The sequence below is a fragment of the Drosophila gunungcola genome (genome assembly GCF_025200985.1).
Source record: "Drosophila gunungcola strain Sukarami chromosome 3L unlocalized genomic scaffold, Dgunungcola_SK_2 000002F, whole genome shotgun sequence".
In the NCBI taxonomy this organism is placed as follows: domain Eukaryota; kingdom Metazoa; phylum Arthropoda; class Insecta; order Diptera; family Drosophilidae; genus Drosophila; species Drosophila gunungcola.
Window position 1 is genome coordinate 179,356 of NW_026453178.1, and position 24,624 is coordinate 203,979.

Genomic DNA, 24,624 nt, shown 5'->3' on the forward strand with positions numbered 1-24,624 from the left:
AACATAATACCTTTTTAACAGAAAAGCTTACCGTCTCTTTACACTATGTTAACTTAGCAGTGGTCTAAAACCTCATCACAAAAATCATTAAGATTTTTAAATTTAAATTAAAGGTAAATATTTTCTTACAAACTAAATGCCTATATTTCTATCCAAACTTAATTTCAACATTCCATTCCAGAAAAACCCAATTTAACTGGTGTAATAAACATAATTATATTTCGTGTTTAATTAATTTATTTGTACAATTCTATAGCTAGATATCAATACAATTACATAGATCCTATGCGCTGCACGCCTATAACAACGAATCGTTTTTCACAACTGAATGGGGGTTACAAAATTTCCTTTTGTGCAGACAAATTTTTGGCTACGTCCAGGGGAAATAGCTCAACTCGAAGATGGGATTTCAGATACAGACTAGAAGAACTAAGTGACGAATATTAAACTAGGCATAGGTAGCGCCATATTCATTAAACGTAAGGTCTAGATCGTAAAACGTAAGCATTTTCGTATTTTGCTGCCTCAACAAATAAATATTTACAATGAATGAAACTCTCTGGGGGTTCGAAATGGAAAATTAACAATAAAATACAAATAATACTGCGCGACAAGCACGTCAAAACGGGGAGTTGAATTTCGAAAGAGTCACAGGTAGGCAAAGAGATGTATGGGCGGTGGATGAGTTGTGGATGGATGGAGTGGTTGGGGAAGGGTGGGGAAGGGTGGGCTAAGGGTGGTTCAGTCAGCGTCATATCTCGCACTCGAACTCCGAGATCCGGTGGTTGAAGTAGACCACCCCGTGCTCGAGATCCTCGCTGAACCCGCTCACGTCCATGTAGTCGGAGGCCGCCGAGTCGTCGTCCACCCACTTGTGCAGCGACCTTGTGATCTCCAGCCGCGACTGGGCGAACGAGGGTCGCATGTGCGGCTCCTTGTGCCAGCAGCGGGACATCAGGTTGTAGAACTCGTGCCGGCTCTCCTTGGGCAGATCCGGCCTCAGACCCTGCGGCACCCGGCGGATGACCTCGCGACCCGTCAGCTGCGAGTACGGCGTGGAGCCTGGAATGCGGAATAAAACATTAAATTAACCATTAAATAAACACTTCAAAACATTTTTTAAGACCATTTAGTTAAAAATACACCAGTTCAACAGTGCCAAACTGCCTGAATTAAAATTTGTTTCTTCACTAAAACGAAGTCCAATTAAGATAATCATTTTGGATTAAAATTAAACAAATATATATTTTTTAAACATTTACCACAACTCTGAATGAAATAATCTCATCAATGAACTGTACATAAATCGATACTGTAATTATATTGTTTTTGTGGACTTTAAAAAATAAAAAATAATATGCTTTAAAAAGCATTTAGCACAAGTCGAAATTAAATAATCTCATTTACAGGAAGCAAAAATATAAGAATATTTAAGGTACACAAAAATTTATTTAAATAACCAAAACAAAAAAAAAAACAAAGCACAATTAAGATTATCATTGTGGACTTAATAAAATAAATAAATATGTATTTTAAACCATTTACCACAACTCTGAATTGAATAATCTTATCAATGAATCGTGAATGTATACATTAATTTACTGCAATTCTCCAGATTATTATTGTGGACTTAAAAAAATAAATAAAAATATGTTTTAAAAAGCATTAATTAAATAATCTCATCAACAGAATCCAAAAACATAAGAATGGGAAGTAAATAATTAATAATTTAAATAACCTACGTCAATGAAGAAAACAAACCACAAATAAGATAATCATGGTGAATATAAAAAAATAAATCGTGAATCGATACTTTAATTTACTGCACTTCTCTACTTCACAAATGACTATATCCGGTTTTTTTTTACTTATTGTCTTTATAATTTAAATTGATGCTTGATTGCCTTTTCTAAACACAAATGAATCAATGTAAACGCTTTTGCTATCAAGATAAATAAATTTAAAGCTAGATTTATAGGCTAAGTGATGTTTTCTAAGATACTTTGCTAGAGAATTAATGATCTACTGATTAGTCTTGACTAAATTAGATCCGGAATAATGGATGGATTTTTTTCCCCAATTTTAAGCCGTAGACCTACCCAAAGTGGCAATCTCCCACAGGACAATGCCAAAGGCCCAAATGTCCGTTTCGGTGGTGAACATGTGGTACTGCAGGCTCTCCGGGGCCATCCATCGAATGGGCAGGGCGTGACGCTTGCCAATGGTGTCGTGACCATGATGCGACTTCTTCTCCCCGTGCGGATGATCCTTGGAGCAGTGACCCTGGCCCTGACCCTGGCCAAAAGTGTGCTGCCAGTGCTGCAGAATGTATCTGCTGCCGAAGTCGAACTTGAATTTGTGCGAATTGTGGCGGAGCAAATCATTAGCCGCATTCTTCTCCTGCTCCTTCCGCAAACGCTCTGCATCCAGATCGATGGACATGCCAAAGTCACAGATCTTGCACATGCCATTGTGATCGAGGAGCACATTGCGAGCAGCCAGATCTCGATGGACAACCTGTGTTGGATATAACATAGTAAATATACATTTTATTGGTTTATTTTATATTGGAGCTAACCCTTCTGTCCGCTATGTACTCCATTCCGCAGGCTATGTCCAGGGCAAATCCTGCCAAGGTGCGGGGCGACAAGGGAGCTAGACTTCGACCACCAGGCACTGAGGCTGGCAATATGTTTGTGGCACTTCTGGCTGCCCTCAGAAGGGACAGAAGTCGTCCCCTCATGGCATACTCCATTATCAGCATGTGCGGCTCTATAAGAAAATTATTAAAATTGTTAAAAACGAAAACAGAAGGTAATTTTGGCAGAGCCAAAGTTTATTCACCCCTGGAGCTTTTACAAATACTAAATGTTTTATTAAACGAATAGATTTTTATGTGCATATTGGTGCCCGTTTTAAATTTAATTTTGAAATAATTAGCCATTTATATATTTCAAAGTATTTTCGTTAAATATACTCTATATACTTTTATACGATTGCTCCTATTTGAGTTATATAATTTAGTCGTCCGATCCGGCCCGTTCCAAATTTTATACTACCTGCAACAGAATAAGTTTGCGTAGAAACAGACAAACGGACGGACGGACTTGGCTAGATCAACTCTCCTAGTAATGCTGATCAAGAATATATATACTTTATAGGGTCGGAAATGTCACCTTCACTTTCGACTGAAATTATAATACCCTCTGTAAGGGTATAAAGATCTCCAAAGATTTCTTCTTTTCAATACTCACCACTTTCCACACAGGCTCCTAGTAGGGTGACCACATTCTGATGCGAACCCAGCTTCCTCATAATGTTGGCCTCGTCCTTGAGGCTCACCTGGGCACTACAGGCTCTGATTGTCTTGACGGCCACAATTCTGGTGGCTCCGAAGTGACCGCTCAGATCGTCCGCCTCCGCCTTCCACACCTGACCAAAGTTTCCCTCGCCCAGCAGACTCTTCAGCCGGATGTTGCTCCGCTCGAACTCCTGGAATTCGCTGGCCAGCGATGTCTTGTCATCGTTGTTGTTGTTGCCATACCTATTGTGGTTGGCATCCCGTTGCGCTGCCTGTGACATTGGCATGGCTTGGTGGTGCTGACTGTGCTGATGGTGGTGCTGCGTGTGCTGGTGGTGCGGGTGATCCACCTCATCTTCGTCGTCGTCCACCTGGTACTTGGAGTCCACCTTCTTCACTGGACTAATGGGCTGCTGATCTGTGATGCAAACGTCGAAGACTTCACCCTGTTTGGCCCGTCTTCGCACCACATAATTCCGCACTAGGTAGAGGATAATGGCAGCTAGGGGAACTACACCCACAGCCACCAGAACCAGGGTGACCAGATTCATGCGCCTCATCTCCAGATTCACATCCCTTTCGTTGGCTATCACCGTGGAGCTTATGTCCAGTGGAGGAACCGACGAAGATGACTCCACAATGCCGATATAGACCTCACCAGTTGGTACAGATGGTACTATCGATGGTGGTGGTGCAGGGGTTGTGGTGCTCGTACTGGTACTGGTGGGTCGCGGATGCACAGTGGATCTTATCGATGTCAGCACAGTGGTGCGCAGTATCTTCGGACTGGAATCAGTGGTGTGCGATTGTTGACTGTGCGTGCGTGGAGTAACTCCACAATCGGAGGTATTGTTGCAGAATATAATCAAGTTATTGGCATCCTCGATGTTGATCTCTTGGGTTAAAGCAGGTCCCAAGGCTCTTATAAGTTCCTTATCCTTTTCTATGATGGAATTGGCTTTTGTTGTGGTGGGAATGGCAGTGGTTGATGTACTAGTTGTAGTGGTGGTGCTAGGGGTGGTACTACTAGTTGTAGTTGTAGTACTTGTTGTGGTTGTACTACTTGTTGGTGTAGTTGTTGTTCTTTTTGTGGTGCTGGGTGTTGTTGTAGTTGTAGTTGTACTTGTACTTGTGCTTGTACTTGTACTAGTACTTGTTGTTGTGGGTGGTTTCTCTGTTGTGGTTGTCGTTGTGGTGGTTTCTTCCGCCTGCCCCACTGTGGTTTCCTCCTCTGCACTTAGTACGGTGATGATCAGTGGTGTTGAAGACGAGGGCGATACTTTTTGCCTGCGCACCACAGGCTTGGCCACTTCCGATTCGGTTTGTTTCAGCTCCTGGAGTGGATCTGTTAGTCCAGCAGTGGGTCTTCCCGAACCCACATACCTGGTACGACTCACTGGTGGGGCAGGAGGTGGTGCTGCTGCAGGTGGTGCAGCTGCCGCAGCAAATCCCCTTTCCCTCATGTGATACTTGTACTTGCTCCGACTTCTCTCCACGGGGGTCAAGGGTCGTCGAGTGGAGACAGTGGGTCTGGAGGTGCTAACTGGAGCAGAAGTGGTGCTAGTGGTGGTCAGAGTGGTGCTCGTGGTGCTGCTCTGGGCCACTGAAACCTCCAAAACCCGCGGATGTTCATCGTCCCCTTCGGCTGGCTTAATGGTCAAACCACCCGGTCGAATGGGTGGCAACTTGGCTCCAAAGTAGACATATGGCTTCAGCTCATCTTCCTCCTCCTCCGCATCCTCCTCCATCGAATTGGTTTTGCTGGAGATTACCTTGCCCAACACCGGTGGCTTTGTGCCATCTGCAATGTGATTGACAGTGGCATTCTGCTCTTTGGCCACTACAAAAAGGCCATGGGAGGACTCATCGCTGAAGAGGATCTCGTTGGTGTCCCGATCTCCAGCAGAAGAAGCTGTCTTTGCAGAACCAGCACCACTCTTCAGCACCACCGAACTGTTGCCATTCGAGGCCATTGCCATGCGAGTGAAATTGGCACATTGTCGCATGCAACTGGCGGTGGTTCGGCGGGTAAAGTTCTTGGTGCAATTCCGGATGCACACCGATCTCGGATCACTGGGTGCCTTGGAGGTACTCTCCACCGCTGCAGATGGGGAAATGGCACTCCTTCCGGTGGTGCCTATTCTGGTGCGGAAGCCACCTCGATGCAGAGCCGTTCTCCGGGCTGCCAGCACGTTCATCAGCTTCCTCTCGCGGTCCTGAGCCGAATTGAGTGGTGCAATCGAGGGTCGATTGGCACCCGAGGGCCTGTAAGTGGTGGGTTTATCAGCAACCGCATCTGTAAACAGATAATCGGAAAAATATTTACTAAGTATGCTTGGAATATCATCAAAGGGGTTTAATGAGTACACATGACAAAATAATTGAGTAGAATATATGAATACTTTGTATGCCTCAGCTTAATTTATTGTTGATAAAACACCTACAATGGTGAAGTAATCATGAATCTTCAATATATTTTGATCGGATTACTTTAGCAATTATATTGGCTATAGTATACTAAGATTCCCATCAACTGTATAATATTAACACAAAATTTAATTCTTCAACTAATTAAAATTTTAGCCGGACAATTAATTAAAATACGAAAATTTACAATTAGCACTTAGTTATTGAAATAGACAAATAAGAATGTGCATTAAAAATATTTAATGATAAATACAAATACACTTTAATAAGTCTATTTAAAATCTTTCACTTATGTATTAAAAAAATATATATTTATTTAAAGCAATAAATTGGGGTTTATTTGGCAACACAGGACTGATTTCTAAATGTGAATGAAATAAATGGTATACATTTCTTAAATTCCAATTTTAATGCATTTAACTTTTCAACCAACAATGACATATCATATTCGAATGATCATATCGACCCCGTTTTCTTATCAGTTTTCATTTCAGTGTAGGTTGCCTGGCTCTGGAATTCTTGACGCCAGATCGTGACAAATATTGGAAAAACAAATCTCGAAATGGAAATTAAATGCGACTAAGGCAACGAGCACGAAACCCGTTTGGAATGCGAACTTTGCCTAGGGTAAGGCCGACTTGGCCACAATCATCATCGCCATCGCCATCATCATCTGCGGTATTAACAAACAGCATCTTTGGCCAACGGCGGCCAACATTTTGAACATCTTGAGAAACGAGGCTGCTCTTTGGGCCATTAATCAGTTGGCCAAAACGCTCCTTGGCCCAACTGGTTCACCGAAATGTACGATATTGCAGTTGTTGCTCCAACTCGTTAATTAACCAATGGCTTCGAGGCTTCTATGTTCTATGTGCTATGTGCCTGCGGCCAGGCAGCTGGTCATTAAAACAATGATTGAGCAATGGGCCTGAATCTGAATCTGAGACTGAATCTGAGACTGCTTTTTGACCCGCGGAATCAGGCAAAACAATTACAAGCGGCTGCTTGCACAATTGTTTAATTTTCGCGTTGCCAAAATGGCCAAAACAATGCCAGCGGCAAACAAACATTGTTGCCAGCAAGCAGCAACGCGGCCGTTGCTTTTCACAAACATTTAGTTCATTGGCTGGCAGTTTAGGCCAAGGTTGGGCCGCCTGCCTGGCTGGCATCTCAAGCGCGGCAAGGCGGCTAGAACAAGTTGCAGATGCCGATGCCGATGCCGATGCCGCTTGCACCACTTCCACCGCCTTCTGCCGCATTTTGGCCACTTTGGCTCGACTATACGCCCCCCCTCTTGCTTTCTGGCTAACAATTTGTCTTTGTTTTGGCCAAGTCGTTTCACGTTTTCTCGCTATGCGTTTTCCACCTTTTGGTTTGTCGTCTTTTCTGCCGGATTGTTCAACACTGTGCGCCCCATTTGGGCGTCTCGTCACGTCGCTGCGATGCCTTCAATGAAACTACAGCGACAAGCAGCCGTCCGCTGCCATTTTGGCCACAGCCACAGACATTCGATCGGCTGCGCCTAGCACTGGATATATATGCTACCAAAAGGTGCATTAACTATGGAAGAGGATTGAAAAACATAGAGAGGATGTTGCATCCTAAAACAAATAAAAGAAAAGTGTTTTCGAGAATATCTCCAACGCACTGAAATTGTCACGAAGGTCTTTAAATACATCAATAAGTTATTGCCGAATATATAATCAAAACTTTGGATTGCCGTAGTTTTCATAATTCATAAAAGGATATATCCCAACGAATAATAATATTACATTTTTATTATATTTAAAAAAAACGATGTTGGTTTTAAAATTCAAGAAAAGCTTAGTTATACCAATAAACATTTTATTTACATGCCAGTTCTAAAACACTAATTATTTCTTTTTTATTTAATATTTATTTAAATTTGATACTGACAGAATATATACAGCTCAAGCATATGAGTTTTATACAGTGAAAATTAAGATTGTAAAATTTCTACCTAATTTATTTTAAATGTGAGAAAACGACTTTAGTCAACGACTTTATAAACTCAAACATATGAAAACACGTAAAGGTTGAGAAAGTTTTATACAGAGAAAATTCAGTTTGTAATACTACTACCTGATTTGTTTTAAATGTGGGAAAATTAGTTTAGTAACACGCAACAAACAATGACTCTGGCTTGTTCTATCAGAAAATTAAGTTTAGGATTTACAATAATGTTTTCCCTTTTAATTGATAAGTTCTCTCTTTTAAACATAAACTCCATAGTTCAAGCTTATCTACCCCAGTAAAGAGTGTGCACTTGAGGTGCTTGACTTCCTCCCATTTCGGTTGCTTTATTATGGTATCGGAAACTCCGGCCTGGCCATTGCTTATTGCTTATTGCTTATTGCTTGGCCTGTGCGACTTCTTGGCATTAGCCATGCTGCTGTTGCCCCCGTGGATGGATGGTGGATATTGAAGCCGCCACCACCACCACCACCACCACCACCGCCACTTGGCATGCGTTGTGGAATTTTAATTCGATTTTGGTCATATACACGATCTTTTCGGCTGCGACGACGGAGCCAAGTTGAGCGAAGCGGACCAAAACCAATGGCCAACCAGCCCAAGACGGGCATCAGAAACGGTTCTCCCTCTGTCAACAGCCGACTGCTGTTTTAAGCCGCGACAATTGGCAAATTTGTATTGCGACCTGCCAGAAATCAACTGCGAAATGAATTTGGGGGAATTCTAATCTGGCTGTTTACCTAACCGCCTGCGAGCTGCTTACATAATGCCCGAAAATTGTGCAGCATTTGGCAGGTGATTAATCTCCGGCCAGCGGAGAACAAAGCAGCCATCAAACGGATGCGACGGCGTGACTAATGCCAGCATTAGCTTCTACATATTTGCGAAATTCGCCATCGAACTCTGGCCCCCGAGCACATCTACAAAAACAAAACAAAAGATACAATGGAGAAGACCCCGCCCGGTTTGGCTGGCGATTCTGGTCGAAAACAGCCAAGTTTATTTGGCAGCTAATGAGTCTTCGCTGCTCACAAAGCCCATCAAGGTTGAACCCACTCCTACCCCAACCCACCCAATAATTGCACAGATGCTACATGAACCGAAGCCACAGGCAATGTTTATATACACAAACAAAAAATTAATTACTTAAATATTATTTACAGATCGAGATCAAGCAGTACATTAGACTAGTTAAAAGAATGTCTGTATAGCTAACTTTTAACTTAGCATTCATAGGTGATAAATAAACTTAAAAAATTATAATAAACATTAAATGTGAATAAAAAATTTGTATTAAATTGAAATACCTTTAAAAAAACAAAATGTGCATTTTTAAAAAATGAACCATTAAAAATTAATGGTTAAAAAGTACGCGCTTAAATGTTGGTTTATAGTTTTTAAACGATTATTAGGATTTTTTAATGATTTAACATTAATATTAATAATATGTGCTCCTAGCACAATTGAGTTAGAAAAACACAAACTAAACTATAGAATAGAGGGGATGGATATTAGCGCTTGAATGAATCGCATGTCTTGGCTTTTGTTAAGAACTTTTAATTAAAATTAAATTACCGACACGAGTGGGCAGCGACTGAGCGACAGCTGACTTTGCAGTTTGTTTTTATTTATTGTTTCACTCACTGCTAATTGACAAACGAACAAGTACACAGACACCCCAGAAAACATCGCTCACGCAATGCAGTTGATCGCGCTGACAGCTGTGTTTGATTCGATTGTCTAAACTTATTTAATGGTGTCACATTCAAAGTTATGAAATACCATTCAGTGAGCGGAAAATTCATAATAACATATACGTTCGAATGAGCGACTGTGGCTATGACACAAATGTCAATCATACGCAACGTTGCACAGGCCGCCAAAGTCAAATTACAGCCTGGCCAAATTGACTGAAAATTTGGAAATTTCCGACCATGACACATAGACCGCAAATTCAAGAATATAAACTTAAGTTAGATTATGATGTGTCATTTATTCTGCCATCAATGTTCTTTTGTCTAAAAATTATATAAAAGTAGCACATATTTAAAATGTAATCCCAAAAATATGGAATTGGATTTTAAAATATATTAATCTGATGGGTCAATCATTTAAAACAAAAACAAAAAACAGCAATATTGCATAACAAATATTATTGCATGTTTAAATACAAATAAAGCATATAATATCATAAGGTCTTTACAATCGGAGGAAATAATTTTTGAAGGCAATTAATTAATACTAACTTTAGTAATTAATTCTTTTTATTGCTCAATAAATCGAATTCGGTAATAAAATAAAAGTTATTTGTTATTTATTTGAAGGCGAATTGAATAAAGCAATTGAAAGGTTATTAATAAGTTTATTGGAACTTAATTCATTCGCAATAAAATTTTGAATGAGTGTAAAATATTATTTCCAAGAATATAATAAAATTCTACGGGATGATCTAATTTATTAAACATATGCCTTATATGAAATATATTAGTCACACGTTCCATATTTTTTTACGCCACCATTTTCTTCTGAAAACACTTACACTTTCTGACCTTGACTCATCGCTTTCTGAATCATTTTATTCGTTTCCTGGCCAGCAAAAGAAAGCCATCCAAGTCGAGCAGTTTCAAATCCAAATCGAATCGAGGCAAGTGCTGAAAACTTTCATTAATTCACTGGCACTAATTCACGCGCAGCAACTTCACTTTTGCTTTCTGGTTTTTAGCCTGGTATTTGTGTTTGTATTTGCTCAACTTGGTGCATTCAAAAACCAACACAAAGGCAACTCATAACCGCTCACACCGACACGACAGGCAGTTCATAAATACAATTTTTAAATGCCGCCTTGGCAGAAACAAAAAACTTTCTCCGCTTTCGTTGCAATTTTCTGGCCGCTCTGTCTCTGTTATTTTTCCAGCTTTTTTTCACTTCTCGCTTTCGTTTGCAGCGTGCAGTATTTGCTGCACCCTATCCTGTCCCACGTTCATGGCTAAAACATGTTTGCTTATTTCGGCTCTTTTTCGGTTTTTTCGTTTTTTTTTTTCAATTTTTTGACTCACTGAGCTGCAGACATGCAAGACATGTTTTCTGTATGTTTAGGTGGGATCGCCAATCGAAAGCATTTCTAATGTGATATCGAAGCGTGCAACGCGAGATGGCAAAAATGGGAAAAAGCAGGCGAATGCCGCACAGCTCCTTAACCATAACGGGGAATTCCGTTTTATCGGGGGTGTACAGCACCACATGCGGACTTTGCAAATCCCCAATGAAAAGCTGTTTTTTAGGAACCATTCAGGAAAAAACCTATCAACTAGTTTATTGGATAGTTTAAAACACAAGTTAGGAAAGTCAACGTTTTTCTTTAATGCAGTTTAAACTCAAAATAAATTGTAAAACATATAATATTTAAAAAAATATGTGATAACATGTAAGGTATTGATCAAAACCTAGCTAAGTAGAATTTAGAAGTACTTAATCAATCAAGATTTCGTTTCTAAAGAAAATTTAAATTTTCAAATAATATTATAAATGGCATAAGTTTAATTATAATTTAATAATTTAATTTAATGATAAATTTAATTATAGAAATATATACCTAAATACACGATATCGTTTCCGATGAAAATTAAAATTTAAAAATGTATATTAAAATTATATAAATTTAAAATGGTGTGTTTTTAAACAAAATCCGTACAAATTTGGTAATAGGGCTCTTTATAAATGAATAATCTATAATGCCTTAATAGGAACGTTTATATAACTTATAAAACTCATAAAATGGATGGGCACGAAGTGAAAAAATATATTTATGGGCGCAAAGCTCTTAAATCCACAACCAGTGCCAGTTCAAAGTTGTCCGGTTCGACATTTTGGCCAAAAAAGGAGCCATCGCTGGCAGCCAACTCTTGTGGGTGCAGAAAAGTGCAGTCGAATGCAGTTGAATGCAGTCGAATGCAGTTGAATGCAGGAAGTGCAGCTGCCAGCGACGACGTGAGAAAGCCAAGAGAAATGGCAAAGGTACTCTAATCGGGCTAAAACGAAGAAATGCAAGCCAAAAGCATCGCGGATGTCAATGCGGAAATGGAGCTAAAACTGAAACTTAAGCTGAAGTTGTCGTGAAATGCCGCTAAATGAAACGTTTTGGCGTTGATTTAGGCTTTGGCTTTGGGTTTTTGCCTTTTTGGCTTCCTGGTTTTGGGCTTTAACCCTTGGGTGCCTTGACAGACTTGGCGACTGATGGCCTGACCTTTTAATTGCGCAATTACGACACAGCGAGCGGTTTCCACTTTAGTTTCCCATTTCAAAGGGAGCCCAATAGCCCCATATGTTAAATGGTCAACAATACGACCTGCAACATTGGATAATTACTAAGTTTTGTTGTTCATGATTTGTTGGGATTTTTTTGTTTCTTTTTCGCTGGCTTCCGTTTTTTTGTTTGGCTTAGCGAATTCAGCCGGGACTCTGAAAAATGTTTTCAATACCCCACGCGGCTGTGCATTGAGGCGTTGCAAATGGCCGAGGGGCGTGGCACATGTTCATCACCAGTCATCAGTCGCATCCAAGTCGGCATTTACGCAACGCATAGTAAGCTACAACTTTTGCACCACCCCCTATCATTAGCTGCTGGCCGCTTTCTTTTGTCCCACGGATTTTAATTAAGTCCCCGGTAAATCATCGCAGTTGCGTAACCCTTTTCCCCGCCGTTGTGGGTCACCAGCGGTTTTATTATTAATCACGCACACGAAAAAACACAAGACAACGAAAGACAACGGCTAAGGAAATTAACAAAATAACAAAATACCAAAATGATGGACCTGGAGACCGGTGGAAGGGTTCAACAAACCTTACCCGCTGGCCACAATTTTCGCAACGAAAGCTAATGAAAAAGAAATTATAAACATTTTATATAAAAATAAGGCAAAACACACACCAAATTGATATTCGCCGTGGCCACCGAAACACAAATTGCGCGTTTTATTTCCTTTTCCTAGCCAAAGGTATAGAAAAAACCACCAACCACAATGTTACCAACTGGGAATGCGAATTTGGGTCTTCAATTGAAAGGCAATTGAAAGGCAAAAACCATGCGAAATTAATGTAAATATCCAGGAAATCAAAAAAGAAAAACGTTGCTATATAATTTATACCATTTTTAGGTTATTGTATAACCTGATTTGAATATATTTGCATTTCATTTTCGTTTCGACAATTATTTAAATAAAGTTTTAAATTTGTGCAAATTAGTTTTGCCAATTCATTTTGGGGGATTCACTTTTGTCAAATTACTCAAATCTAGGAATAATGTAATAATATGTAATATGTATGTAATTTGGTTAATTTTTAAGTTAAGGTGCTTAAAAAATTACTATTTTTAATTCCATTATATTAAACAAGTTTAACAAACATATTTTAATATATTACTCCAATAGATTTTTTGTATAAAAATTTATTGGAAATTCATATTTGGCTAATATTTAATAGTTTTATTTAAATTTGATTTATTTTATATACTAAAATGTATCTACAAAAGCTGTTCAGGCTGAAAAACATATTTGGAATGTAGGTTTGTTTTATCTAAAAACTAAAATCAAATTACTTTAAAAGCCACATTAATTTTGTTTCTCTTATTGTTTGTTTGTTATTTTTGTTCTCTGTGTTGTTTATCTTTCTCAAACGTTTCCCCCCAGCTGAAAACCTTACATAATTATATGTAAATAATTCTTGGCCTTGCCATCCGGCTCAACTGAACTCCACTCCATCGATTAGTTCCGTGACGAAGATCTAATATAAATGAACCGATATCTGTTTGTTCGCTGTGCTGTTAACACATGTGAGCTCCGGAGCAATGGAATAATGAACAGAGCAAATATTTTGATTGAATACCTGTTATTACATATTGGGAGCAAATGCAAAGAGGTAAAACCGAAAATCCGTATCAAAGCAGGTACGTAATACGGTAGTAAGTAGGCAACGTGAAAGGGCTAAATGTATGAATAGTTGCAGTGGCTTTTACAACAATGACTCGACTGCCTCTTTCACTCTCCATCTTTTTCCCACATTGATGCACGCCCTCATATTGCGTATACGCCCTGGTGCAGACCGAGTTTGAGTCCCCGGTAGATGCAGAGACCTGGCCGAAATGCACTTGGCTGGCTGACTGACTGGTTGGCTGACTCTATGTTGACTTTTCAGATTTGCTCTTTGGGCTCTTCTTTTTTTTTCTTGAAACTCGGAGCTTGCCAACGCTTCACTACGCCAGCTAAACGAGTGGGATTACGCAATGGACGCACATGAGGTCTCTCGGCTCCACGAAGAAAAAAATGGAAAAAGAAACAGGTAAACGTAATGAGCACACAACACATTTTTTTTAAACCGAACCTCTGAGCCACACCAATATTGATATTTTTGGCCAAGTATCTCAAGTGTTCAAGTGGCCAGAAAACGACACCTACAACTGCTGGCCAGTTTTGACTTCGAAAATTGCATTTCGTAAGCGACTGGCCAAAAGGAAAAAACAAAACAAAAAATCAACACCAAAATTATGCCCATTCATCGGGCATAAATTAAGCATAATCAAAATGCATTAACATTTGTTTAGTTAGCTCTGGGCCGCAATAAAATGTCCAGTAAAAACGTAGTCCGGACCCAACAAAACGCTCATGAATAAAGATGCGGACCACATTTTTGCTTGAGTGTTTTGGTCGAGTCTATGGAACTCTAGGCCTAACACTTTGTTCCAATAAAAAACACACTTATGTGGGGCCATTGAATTTAAATTTAAATGCGAAACACAATTTCCATTTTGATTTTAAACACCCACGCCGTGAAGCATTTGAAAAATCACCAAGTCCAAACTTAATTGTTTATGAAAATACTTAATTGAAATAACAATCACTGTTTACATTTATGAGTGTCCGAGAGGCAGCCATGGACAAAAGAGCCGGTCTAATCAATCCATTGGCCATAAACCGCCGAGCACTTGCAGCGTTTTTAAAAAGCGTTTATGAAAGGCAGGCTTAAGCTATCTTCACCTCGACATTTGCCCTTGCAGAACCGTTTCATATTTGTTCGACGGTTGCAACTCAACAGGGTCTCACATTTTGTGGGCTTATCTCTGCGTTGGAATCTTGTTTCAATAAACTTGAGTGGTGCCAAAGGGTCACACTTTCAGTTGAGACCTTTCTAAATTTAATTAATTATTCTGATAATATTTTTCTTTAATATTTATGGTAAGAAACGGTGTCCATTATAGGGGTAAAGTGGAATCATAGCGACCATTTAGGCTTATAAATCATATATCTTAATTTATTAAACCTAATAGTTAAGATAATTAATCAAAACTTAAAAGATTGTTTCATCAATTTGGTACCGTAAACTTCCGTAAAACATTTAAGAGTATTTTTTTTTATAATTATAAGAATTTATAGTAAGTTTAATTCAAATTAAAGTTATACGTTCACTAAAATTCTTCTTGTTAAACCCCCACATAAATCTCCTTAAAGAATTCACCTTAAACATTTAGTGCTCCCCATTAAGTCTCGTGATTAACATAAAATGCTTAAACCTCTTTTTATGTAGTCTAAGCTGATGGCGGCATTATATTGAATGCAAGGAAACTGCCCCCATAAAGCCAATTCCTTTCTGTCTCATAACAACCTCACCGTTGACAACCACTTCTGGCTTTCAAAATGCAAAAGATTGGCCAATGCCAGAGCGGCCTGCAGTTAAAGCCGCTTCTTCGGCCACATTCGTTGGCCGGGCCAATTGTTTCCAGACAGACAGACCGACAGACTGCCAGACAGACAGACAGACAGGCAGCCACTCGAATGTTGCAGCGGCGATTGTTGTTTCGTCTGCTGCTGCTGCCAGTTGGTCAATAATTGGCATAGATTTATTTTGGCTAGTTGGCAATTTTTGTGGTGTTCGTGTGTGTAATATGCTAGAAAACTTACCCACGTCGCTGGGGCTGAAAATTTCCGCTGAATTTCGGCTTTCGCCGTCGCCGGCGGTCGCATTCAGTTGGAGTCTCTGTTTCTGCTGCTGCTGCTGCTGCTGCTGCTGTTGCACAGGCGGCTCTCTAATTGCACCATTAGTTGCATTCGTCTGCGTTTCACTCAGTGTTGCCGCTGCTGCCACTGCCGCTTCAGCCAACAACAATACCATCAACAGCAACCAGCAACAGCAAAATGATTCATTGCCTCGATGGATTTTCATCAGCGACATCGTAACCGAAGCATATACCGAATAAAAAAGTAAACAAAAGTACTCAAATTATAGTTGCTGCTCTGCTGGTTGCTTTGGCTGATTGTTTTCTCTGCTGATTTTCTATCTGGTTTTCTATTGTTCGTTTTTCGCAAACACACACAGTATGCACATACACACACACACACACAAACACACGCGCGAATTTTCCACTTTTCCACAATTGTTTTGTAGAATGAAGCTGCGTCTTCTGTTCGGTTACTTTGGCTGCAACCTCTCCCCTTTCTCTGCCCGTTGATGTTGCTGCTGTGGATGTTGCCGTGGTTGCTGCTGTTGCGTGCAATAATTCAAGTCGTGCTGTCGACTTATCTGTGCTGCTGCTTTGGGAAATCGTACGCCAGCCTTTTGCTGCAAATGTCGGAAGAGAGATCGGAGTGCATTAGTGAAATGTTGCTGATTGGTACACAAATAGTCAAGGAAAATGCGGCGAAAATCATTTGAAAAGAAAATGCATGGCAAGGGGGTACTAAACGGGTTTTTAGTCAAGTGTACAGTGCGTTTCGCTATAATATTAGGGGCTGTATTTGGGGCAACTTATGCAGTGAAAAAAAAAATTTACTTCCCTATTTCGTTAATAAATCTTTCCAATATTTATAAGTTGTATTTAATGGATTTTTTAAGCATTTCTTCCTAGACTCTTAAGTCCATAAAAAAATTAAAATAACTAATACGGTTTTTAAATTTGTATCTTTTAGGTTTAAACATTTATGCAAAGTTTGGTTAACTCTAAGATAGAAGGCAAATTAAAAGTTTTAAGAAGAGATTTATGAAAAGCCAACTGGATGTAAATGAAGATATCAAAAATGGGGAACAATAATAAGATAATACAAGATATTTATGCACAGTTTCTTCATTTCTTTTCAACATATTCAGTATTAAATATGTTTTTCTGAGCCAAAACCAAATTTTGTTTAACTTTGTCATAAGCTCATTTATGTCTTTCCTTACCTCTGCTTAACCAATAAAGTACAATATTTAATTTATTTCCATTGTCAAATGGGACATTCGAGCCATAACTTGTGCAGTTTAGAAACAGTTTACCCCAAAAATGATGGGAGACCAGCCAACTTTAAGGTCCCTCCTCAGATCGTAGCCCCCATAAGCTGCTCAAAAAACTATAAAAAACTGATTTAGATGGCTGACTTGGCCATCACGGCGGGCCTATCGCATGGGCAAACATCAATTATAATTCGCGGTAAGTAAGAGTGATAACTGAGGTCGCCGAGCTCAGCTCGACAAACCGATCAGCGCCACCGCCTGCGGTTCAATAAAATCCAAAAGCCCAAAGCCAAAGCCCAAAGCCGCAGCACGCATACGCCCTGTTGTACGCGGGACTTGTCAGTTTCTCATTTCTGCCTCGTCGTTAGCCATTAAAAACATAAGCAACTATGAATTTTTATGGCAATGTGTGTCATTGCCTGGCGAGGAATCAATTAAACAGTGTTCGAGGGGCCTTTTTGGCGAGGCTTGCGCAAAATTACGTTGACAATTTCACTCGATTTGGTATGCGGCATAAACTGCCACTCAACTCGACCAAAGACAAGAAGCCTTCATGCCTGGGTGCGGCATTGCTATGCGTAATTTTCGGCTAAAGAAATAAAAACCCAGACTTTACTAAACGGATGAGTCCACATTTTGACCCTCACATTATAGCAGTTATGGTTCTTTGTTATGCTGATGAATTATTGTGGCAAGCTACCCATAGCATTTCTATTTTTACATTGGCCAAGAACCTTTCTAGTAGACGGCCAAAGCGGATGGGCGAAAGTTCAACGCACGTTGGTAAGAAACTTAAGCCGAAACTTCTTTTCTTGGCCATTGGCAGTTCCCATGATTAATTGAGCCAAGCAGGATGCCATGTAAGTAAGAAAAGACGAAAAGAAAGAGATTTGCATTGATGATGATGGTGCTAATGCCAAACTGATGATCACAAAGAACAGCCCCTCGATAACCATTTTTTGTTTTTAAATTATATGTTACTCGTAATTTGGCTATAATTCGAATAGATTTTTTTGTCTGCCTGCCGCCAAGCGTTGCTCATTAAGTTCGCTCCCAGTTTAATTATAAGAAATGCCATTGACTGGCTCATTCGCGCTCGTTTTTATATGATTATATTTTTTGTTAATTTGTTATAACTCATCAGCATTCTAAACTTAACTCAAGAGGCGAGCAATACGATTACAAACAAGTAAGACAGAGGCAAGAAGGTGTTTGGACTTGGAGATACTCATTAGCAAAAACACCTTAAAAAAGCTAATGTACTTAGGCTTAAAGTAAGACTTCTTAACAAGTTTTGTAGCTCAAGAAAATAAATCTTTTTATGAAGAATTATTTAAATACATTTTTTTATACAGTCGCTACCACTTCCTTTTGTCCATTTTACTACCTCATGTGTGTACCCTTATTTTTAATTGCCAAAAAAGCCGCTTAGAATCACTTTTTGTCATGTTGCCTCTCAAACTCAATCAACGTCTTCACAATGAACAGAAATACTTTCAAGGGGCTTACAATTGGATGACTTTTGGAGTGGTTCTCGGCTTGTTTGTTTGATTCCTTCGATGATTGATAAAGTGCGCAGTCGAGAAATCTACGGGGATTTGAGCCCAGCGTGCGAAAGAATTTCTGTTCGGTGAATAGATAAAATTCCCCATCTCAAAATCAAAAACGCCCACACAACCGATCGTGCGATGCTGCGGCATTGTTTTGCCGTTTTTGTCTAGTATTGTGCCGAACAATGGGTTAAACTTGGCCACAGCTGATTAAACATGCAAATTGGCGTTGGGAAATCGTGGACGAGCAAAGACACGACACGGCCAGTTAAAAATGTTTATGTTTATCAATCCGGCGATTTTATCGGCCGGGAGCGATCTGCGGATCGCATAAACACACTCGTAAAACAAAACATCGCGGGCAAAATAAATGCAAATTTGATTGCCAGTTTCTGTTGCAATAACTCAGCTTGAGTGCAACCGAAGAGGAGCTGGGAGCCAAATAACAACACGTAAGATAGATCGCTTCTAAGATTTGTCTACACAAGGAAATAAATCGTATGCTAAATTATTTATAGCATAAAGATATTTAAGCACTTTCAAGGAAAATTCTTAGCTCTATTAATACTTTTGAAAACATAGTAATTGATCAACATGCTAATAAAAAGGCGCCAAGGAAGTAGCAAACTATCTGAGGAATGTTGCATCTCATCCATAATTAAAATGGAATGGGGAATAATTAGAAATCATCTAACAGTTAGCTAATTATAACATGTAACAAGATGCCGACAAAGGTTAACCAGTTAGAAGATTAACTTATTAAAGTACGAAATGGAAAGAACATTCCATAAAGCCTTAAAAAATATTAAGAAATTAAGCTTTGAACTAAGCTTTCCGTAAATAAAAAGTATTTTAATATTTTCAGAAAAATATAGAAATTAAGCTCATGAACTCATTAAAAGTAAGACGCAAATTTGCTTAGTTTCTATGAATATTTCGAGTATTTTGTCAGCCATGAAGGTGAAGTCGTCTTCAAAAGTTTTTAAAATCCAAGCCACGCATGACAAAATCGACAGCAGATGTCGTCAACTTCCTTTTCTGGGTAATGAAATAATTATGTAGAATAAATATTAAGTAACTAACGCTTTTGGTGTGTGCATGATGTTTGTATAACAACCGACAAATTTAATAATACAAATAATGCATAATTTAGTCATACTCGTACAGTGGCACAGCATTCAATTAGTTCCGAGTTTCAAATTGAGTTTGCGTCTGATTTTGAGGCTGAGTCCGAGCGTGCAATAGAATAATTAACCCTGAACCCCGCAATATATATACTTGTGGCTCTGCGAACTCACGTACGTAAGAATGCCCCATTGTTGTTGGCCCACTCACTATAATCATTTACCAGACGGATTTTTACACGTTTGGTTCTCGGAATAAAGGCAATATCTAGAAATTCCTCTTATGCGGCAAAGTGCGCAAATATTTGTCAGCTATTTTTCGGGTTTTTTTTTCTTTTCTCAATCGAGTGGGATTAGCTAATAGCTTCGGTAAACTTCAAGAAGTGGCCTCCCACTTGGAGCATTTTATCGAAATATTTTAACATTTCCCCCCAGGGTGCACATTTCGATGATTGGTAACATTCAATCCGCATCTCCGTTTGTGCAAGACTTTTAAAAAGCGCTGAAAACTAATGGGCTGCACTTAAAATCGCGTTAGTTGGGGGGGCCAGCGGATATCGTATCTCTATATAGAGAGTGGGCAGGGGGCTGGCGATTTGATTGAAAATGACAGTTAACGTGCCGACGCAGTCATTAAGGCAATTTGCAGTTTGCGGTCAGGCAATATGGAGTGTACGGATCAGGGGATTTGATTTCGGATCGGGATTGCGATGGGAGATTTGCGTGTGTGGTTATGCAAAGGCTAAAGGAAAGTGCAAGTGGCAGCTGATGGCTGTGAAAAGTGTGTGTGTAGATCGAATGAAATCGCTGCTATTGAGACAATTGCTGCACCGATTAGATAACCTGCCTTGTGGCACACTAACCGCTATAACGGATTCGGGGGCACTTATCGAAAATCTGCAGGGTAACTACATATTCGCAACACTTTATTAAAAAATGTTTGCAAAGGTAAATTAAAAAGCGTTTTTCAACTAGACAACATCGTTAGTATAATTAGGTAACCATATAGTCAGCTTTTAAGGATTGAATAATTAAATAAAAAGTAATTGTCTAATATTCATAAATATTAAATAATTTGGTTTTAAAAAAGTAATCCTAAAGAAAATAGGATCATAAATCATAGCTAAATGCCTGATAAATCCCTCAACTCATTTTATGCCCATCGTAAATATAAAACATCTTAATTTAAGTGGGATCAAGTGGAACAGGGAGTGTTTTGCTGCACTTCCCACAAAGAGTAATGTAACTCCCCCTCCTAAATTGCAATTTGCTTATTCTTTTGTCAAGCTCAAGGCTTTTATCCGAGTCTATTTGCCTTTTATTGTGCACTTTTGAGGTGCCGCCTCTAAAGACGCGTGGGCGGGTAGGAGCTAGCTCTACAAAGGTGGCAATAAAGGTGGAGGGGAACCGATCGCTTTGCTACAGTGACCGATTTCATTAGGAATGTATAGACGCGCCCATGAGTCATCGAGTAGGAGTCCGTGAGGTGCGCAGTTGCAAAAGTACCAGTACTTATATGCAAAATGCCCATTAAATTGCTTTTAGTTGCAGACGGCGAGCTGCCCTCCATTTACTAATTAGTGCAAAGTACACGTAGCCGCTCCCCAGAATAGACCAGTCTGGAACTGAACCTAAACCTTAACAGTGTTCACTCGAAATGTGGGATTCCTTGACTAAACAATAATATATTATATAATAATAATTCAAAATAAATCTAGATTTTAAGAAATTTGAATTATTTGGTCATGAACACTTAATTTTTATTAGTATTCATAACCAAATAAATCTAAATTTTATGAAAGAAAAGTTTTACTTAAATAAAGTTGAAATTGGCAGGTATAAACAAATATATCGTTTTAAAAAGTAATTGTAGAATAAGAGATTATTTAGTAGACATTTGTGTTCGTTTTGAGTAATAACTAAATTGTATAATATTGTTATAGGAATCTTTTATAACTCGGATAAATATATATGGCCCTTTTGATCTTATTTAAAATTTTGTAAGTTTCAAACTCTTAAATTGGATTGATTACTGTACATGGACCTAGGCATAGTACAACACTCGCCCAATCGCTCCCATACCGCATACCGCACTGAGTCACCAAAAAGCAACAGCAGCAAACAGAAATCGCTGCAACAGCAACAGCAGCAGTAGCAGCAGCAGCAGCACTGTTGCATAACGAAGACCCACAAGTGGCGACTAACTAGCCGCTTAATGCTCCATTGGCGGCACATTAACGGCTCCGTTAGCATCCATTTCCAATGCAATTAGCTGGCGATGCTCCGGTGCAGCGTCCGGTTACCAGCTGGGTTCGATTCGTACCGCTCGCCCCGTACCGCCCGCCCCGTACCGCTCAACTGTTTACCGGTTGGCGGACAGATCAGCGGTGGCGTCTCTTCTTACCATCCGCTTCGAATTGCCACCGTATTATGGTTATGGTTATGGTCAACTCGGCGGCCGGACAAACAACTTTTCAATTTGCACTCGAGCAAAATGTTCACACAGTTTTGAGTTCGCTATTTGTGTTTGTCTTTGCGTTTACACGATTTATGATAAGCTTATTTTTAAATGTTAAACAAGCTGCCAACAATGCGACGGGCAAAGTTCTAGCCTCCCTTGGGGGACATATATACATGTATAGTATATATATATAAAGGAAGGGGGCGTGGCTTCCCCGATCTGTGGCGATCCCAGCTAATGAGCTCGACCCCTGGCCTTTTTTATTCCCCACATTAGCCACGCTCCAATTATTGCAACTCTCGGTGGCAGTTGGCAAATTAGAACGGCAAGGTGATTCCGTTTTGCCCCTGCAGATCCGTCGGAGGTCAGCAGGAAAATATGGAAAAATGCATGGGCCATTAATAAACACATACAATATATATATATATGTATATATATATTGGCTATAGTAAAATAAAAACAGAACCAGCCGCGAATGCGAGATAAAACCTGTTTTGCGACAAGTGCGCCACGGTTCGCGACTGTCCATGTCCATTACAGTTAGAGACATGGCCACTAAATGCAGTCGCAGTCTGGCATTACAGTGGGTGATCCCCATTTATTGGTATATAATTCCCAGGGGCATCACAGAATCGCATTACAATTTAAATATGACATTAGCAAAAGGCCTCAGCTGCCAATTAACATATGTTGTTTATTAGTTATTTGTTAACTTGGTTTAGGTAGGTTTATTTTTAATATCAATATTTTTTATGTTCTAAAAATACGTATAAATAGGTGAAATAATATAAAATAGGTTAAAATATATGAGTCTAAATCCTATCTTGAGTACTCACTTAAAACTCGGTAATTTCTTTAAGCTGGTAAATGTTCTACATTCTTAACTCTTCTTTTCCAAACTCATTAACTCAAATGATTTGTCTTATCTTTGGGAAAAACTTGCACAACTTTAAAATTCAACTGCCTTACCCAAGTAGTTTTTCAAAGTAAACAATATACGCCTCAAAACATTTGTAGGAGTTAAGCTTTAAGAAATTAATGATAACTCAAAGTAACTCAAATATTCTTCTGAGCCTTAATTGTTATTTTTTATTCTATAAAATTCTGGAGCCCATTTATCCGCTTTAAATCCCACAGTACCAAGTGCAGTGCTGGTGCTGTAACAGTTGTTTTTGCTTGGAACCTTTTTTTGTGGGCCCGGTTTTTGTCTTTTCTTTTTTTTTTTTGTTTTTTTTTGTTTTGGAAGTTTTGTTTTTCCAATTGCTCATTGATGTCTGTTTGCTTTTGGCTTTAGTTTCGGCTGTGGCACCGTTACTACGCTGCCTGGCTGATTTTGCACTCTCCCGCTTTTAAAGTTCAAAGGTGTCGGCGGTGCACAGTGTTTGTACTGCGATTTTGTGTCGTGAGAACCGAATTGGTAGGATAGTTTGTGCCGCATGCAGATGGTCAGTTTTTATGGGTATTGATTTAGATTTCTTTTTTTTTTTTTTTGTTTTAAAGGGGTTTTTTTTTGAACTCACTTTAGCTGCCATTGGTGGAGGCGATCCGTGTTCAGGTGCAAACGCATCTAGCAGTTGAACTCATTTGTTTATAGAGCTTTTTCGGCAGCTCCAGCAGTTGGTAGAAGCGGGATGGCAATACTGCCCGAAATAAGAAAAGGCAGATGATACCCGCCACTTTATATAAACTTCACTGATTGCGATATATTTACGTTTATTTCTACAATGACAATGCACGCTGTAATTAATTTCGCTTCAGACCAAATGATAATAACAACATTTCGCATTTCATCTCGGCTCGGCTCGTTTCATTTCGTTTCATTCATTTATTTATGCATTTGACCCGCTTTGTGTGGCTTTGACAACAACAAAAACACAAATTGTGAAAACAACAACCGAAACGAGTTGCAACAATATTCGTACAACAACAAAAGGCGACGAAAAACACAGCAGGTTGGCTTATTTACTTGGAATTTCGCCCGTCGTTGGATTCTACGCAAAAAAACTTGTTGCCCGTCTTGTTGTTTTGTTTTTGATTTTCATTCTGCACTTGTCGACTTTTTAGTATTCTTTAACACACGCACAACACCAACACACATATGCACGCACCGCTTTATGGTTAAATACTCGTATTATCATGGATTTCGTGAATCTCGTGCGTTTTAGTTGTCGATTTTCGGTTTCGTTTCAGCACCCACGAATTTTAAGTTTGGCAAGCAGCTAGCGTAGTTTTCTCTATCTGCCTCTCGCTCGCTCTCGTTCTGGGAGGCGGGGGGTGGTGGGCGTGTTGAGCGCTGAAAATCGCATGCGCGCGTATCGCGTGTTCGAACTGTTGGCCTCAAGCTGCGCGAATCAACTGAGCGAAGGTGCGCCAGCCGATGAGCGAAGCTCCGAGCGGAGCTTAAAGCGAAAGTCGAGCTTTATCAGGTGAGCGAGACAGGTGCAAGGAGAGCTTTTCTGCAGCATCGACATCTAGCGGAATTTATGGGAACTAATAATGAATTTCTTA

At 39.5% G+C, this 24,624-nt stretch overlaps 1 protein-coding gene across 3 annotated transcripts; it reads right to left on the reverse strand.

Annotated features, from left to right (window-relative positions):
- Positions 1-191: 191 nt before the first annotated feature.
- LOC128257302 (integumentary mucin C.1) lies at positions 192-24,457 on the reverse strand. 3 transcript variants are annotated; one of them, XM_052988259.1, is made up of 6 exons: positions 23,637-24,457; positions 15,673-16,330; positions 3,255-5,597; positions 2,579-2,772; positions 2,100-2,517; positions 192-1,062 (listed from the first exon to the last, which is right to left on the reverse strand). In XM_052988259.1, the coding sequence occupies exons 2-6, from the start codon at positions 15,941-15,943 to the stop codon at positions 752-754; spliced, it is 3,537 nt and encodes a 1,178-aa protein (XP_052844219.1). In that variant the 5' UTR covers positions 15,944-16,330; positions 23,637-24,457; the 3' UTR covers positions 192-751. The 3 variants fall into 3 exon arrangements, with proteins under 3 accessions (XP_052844219.1, XP_052844220.1, XP_052844222.1); XM_052988260.1 differs by having other exon boundaries at positions 15,673-16,324; positions 23,633-24,457; XM_052988262.1 differs by lacking the exon at positions 192-1,062 and having other exon boundaries at positions 2,318-2,517; positions 2,579-2,770.
- Positions 24,458-24,624: the final 167 nt, after the last annotated feature.

Bases quoted from the DNA above. Each gene is read 5' to 3' on its own strand.
- LOC128257302 (XM_052988259.1), bottom strand. From the start codon at position 15,943: ATGTCGCTGATGAAAATCCATCGAGGCAATGAATCATTTTGCTGTTGC. The intron at 5,598-15,672 runs GTAAGTTTTCTA...ATCTGTTTACAG, and splicing joins TTTCAGCCCCAGCGACGTGG to ATGCGGTTGCTGATAAACCC. The intron at 2,518-2,578 runs GTTAGCTCCAAT...TATCCAACACAG, and splicing joins AGTACATAGCGGACAGAAGG to GTTGTCCATCGAGATCTGGC.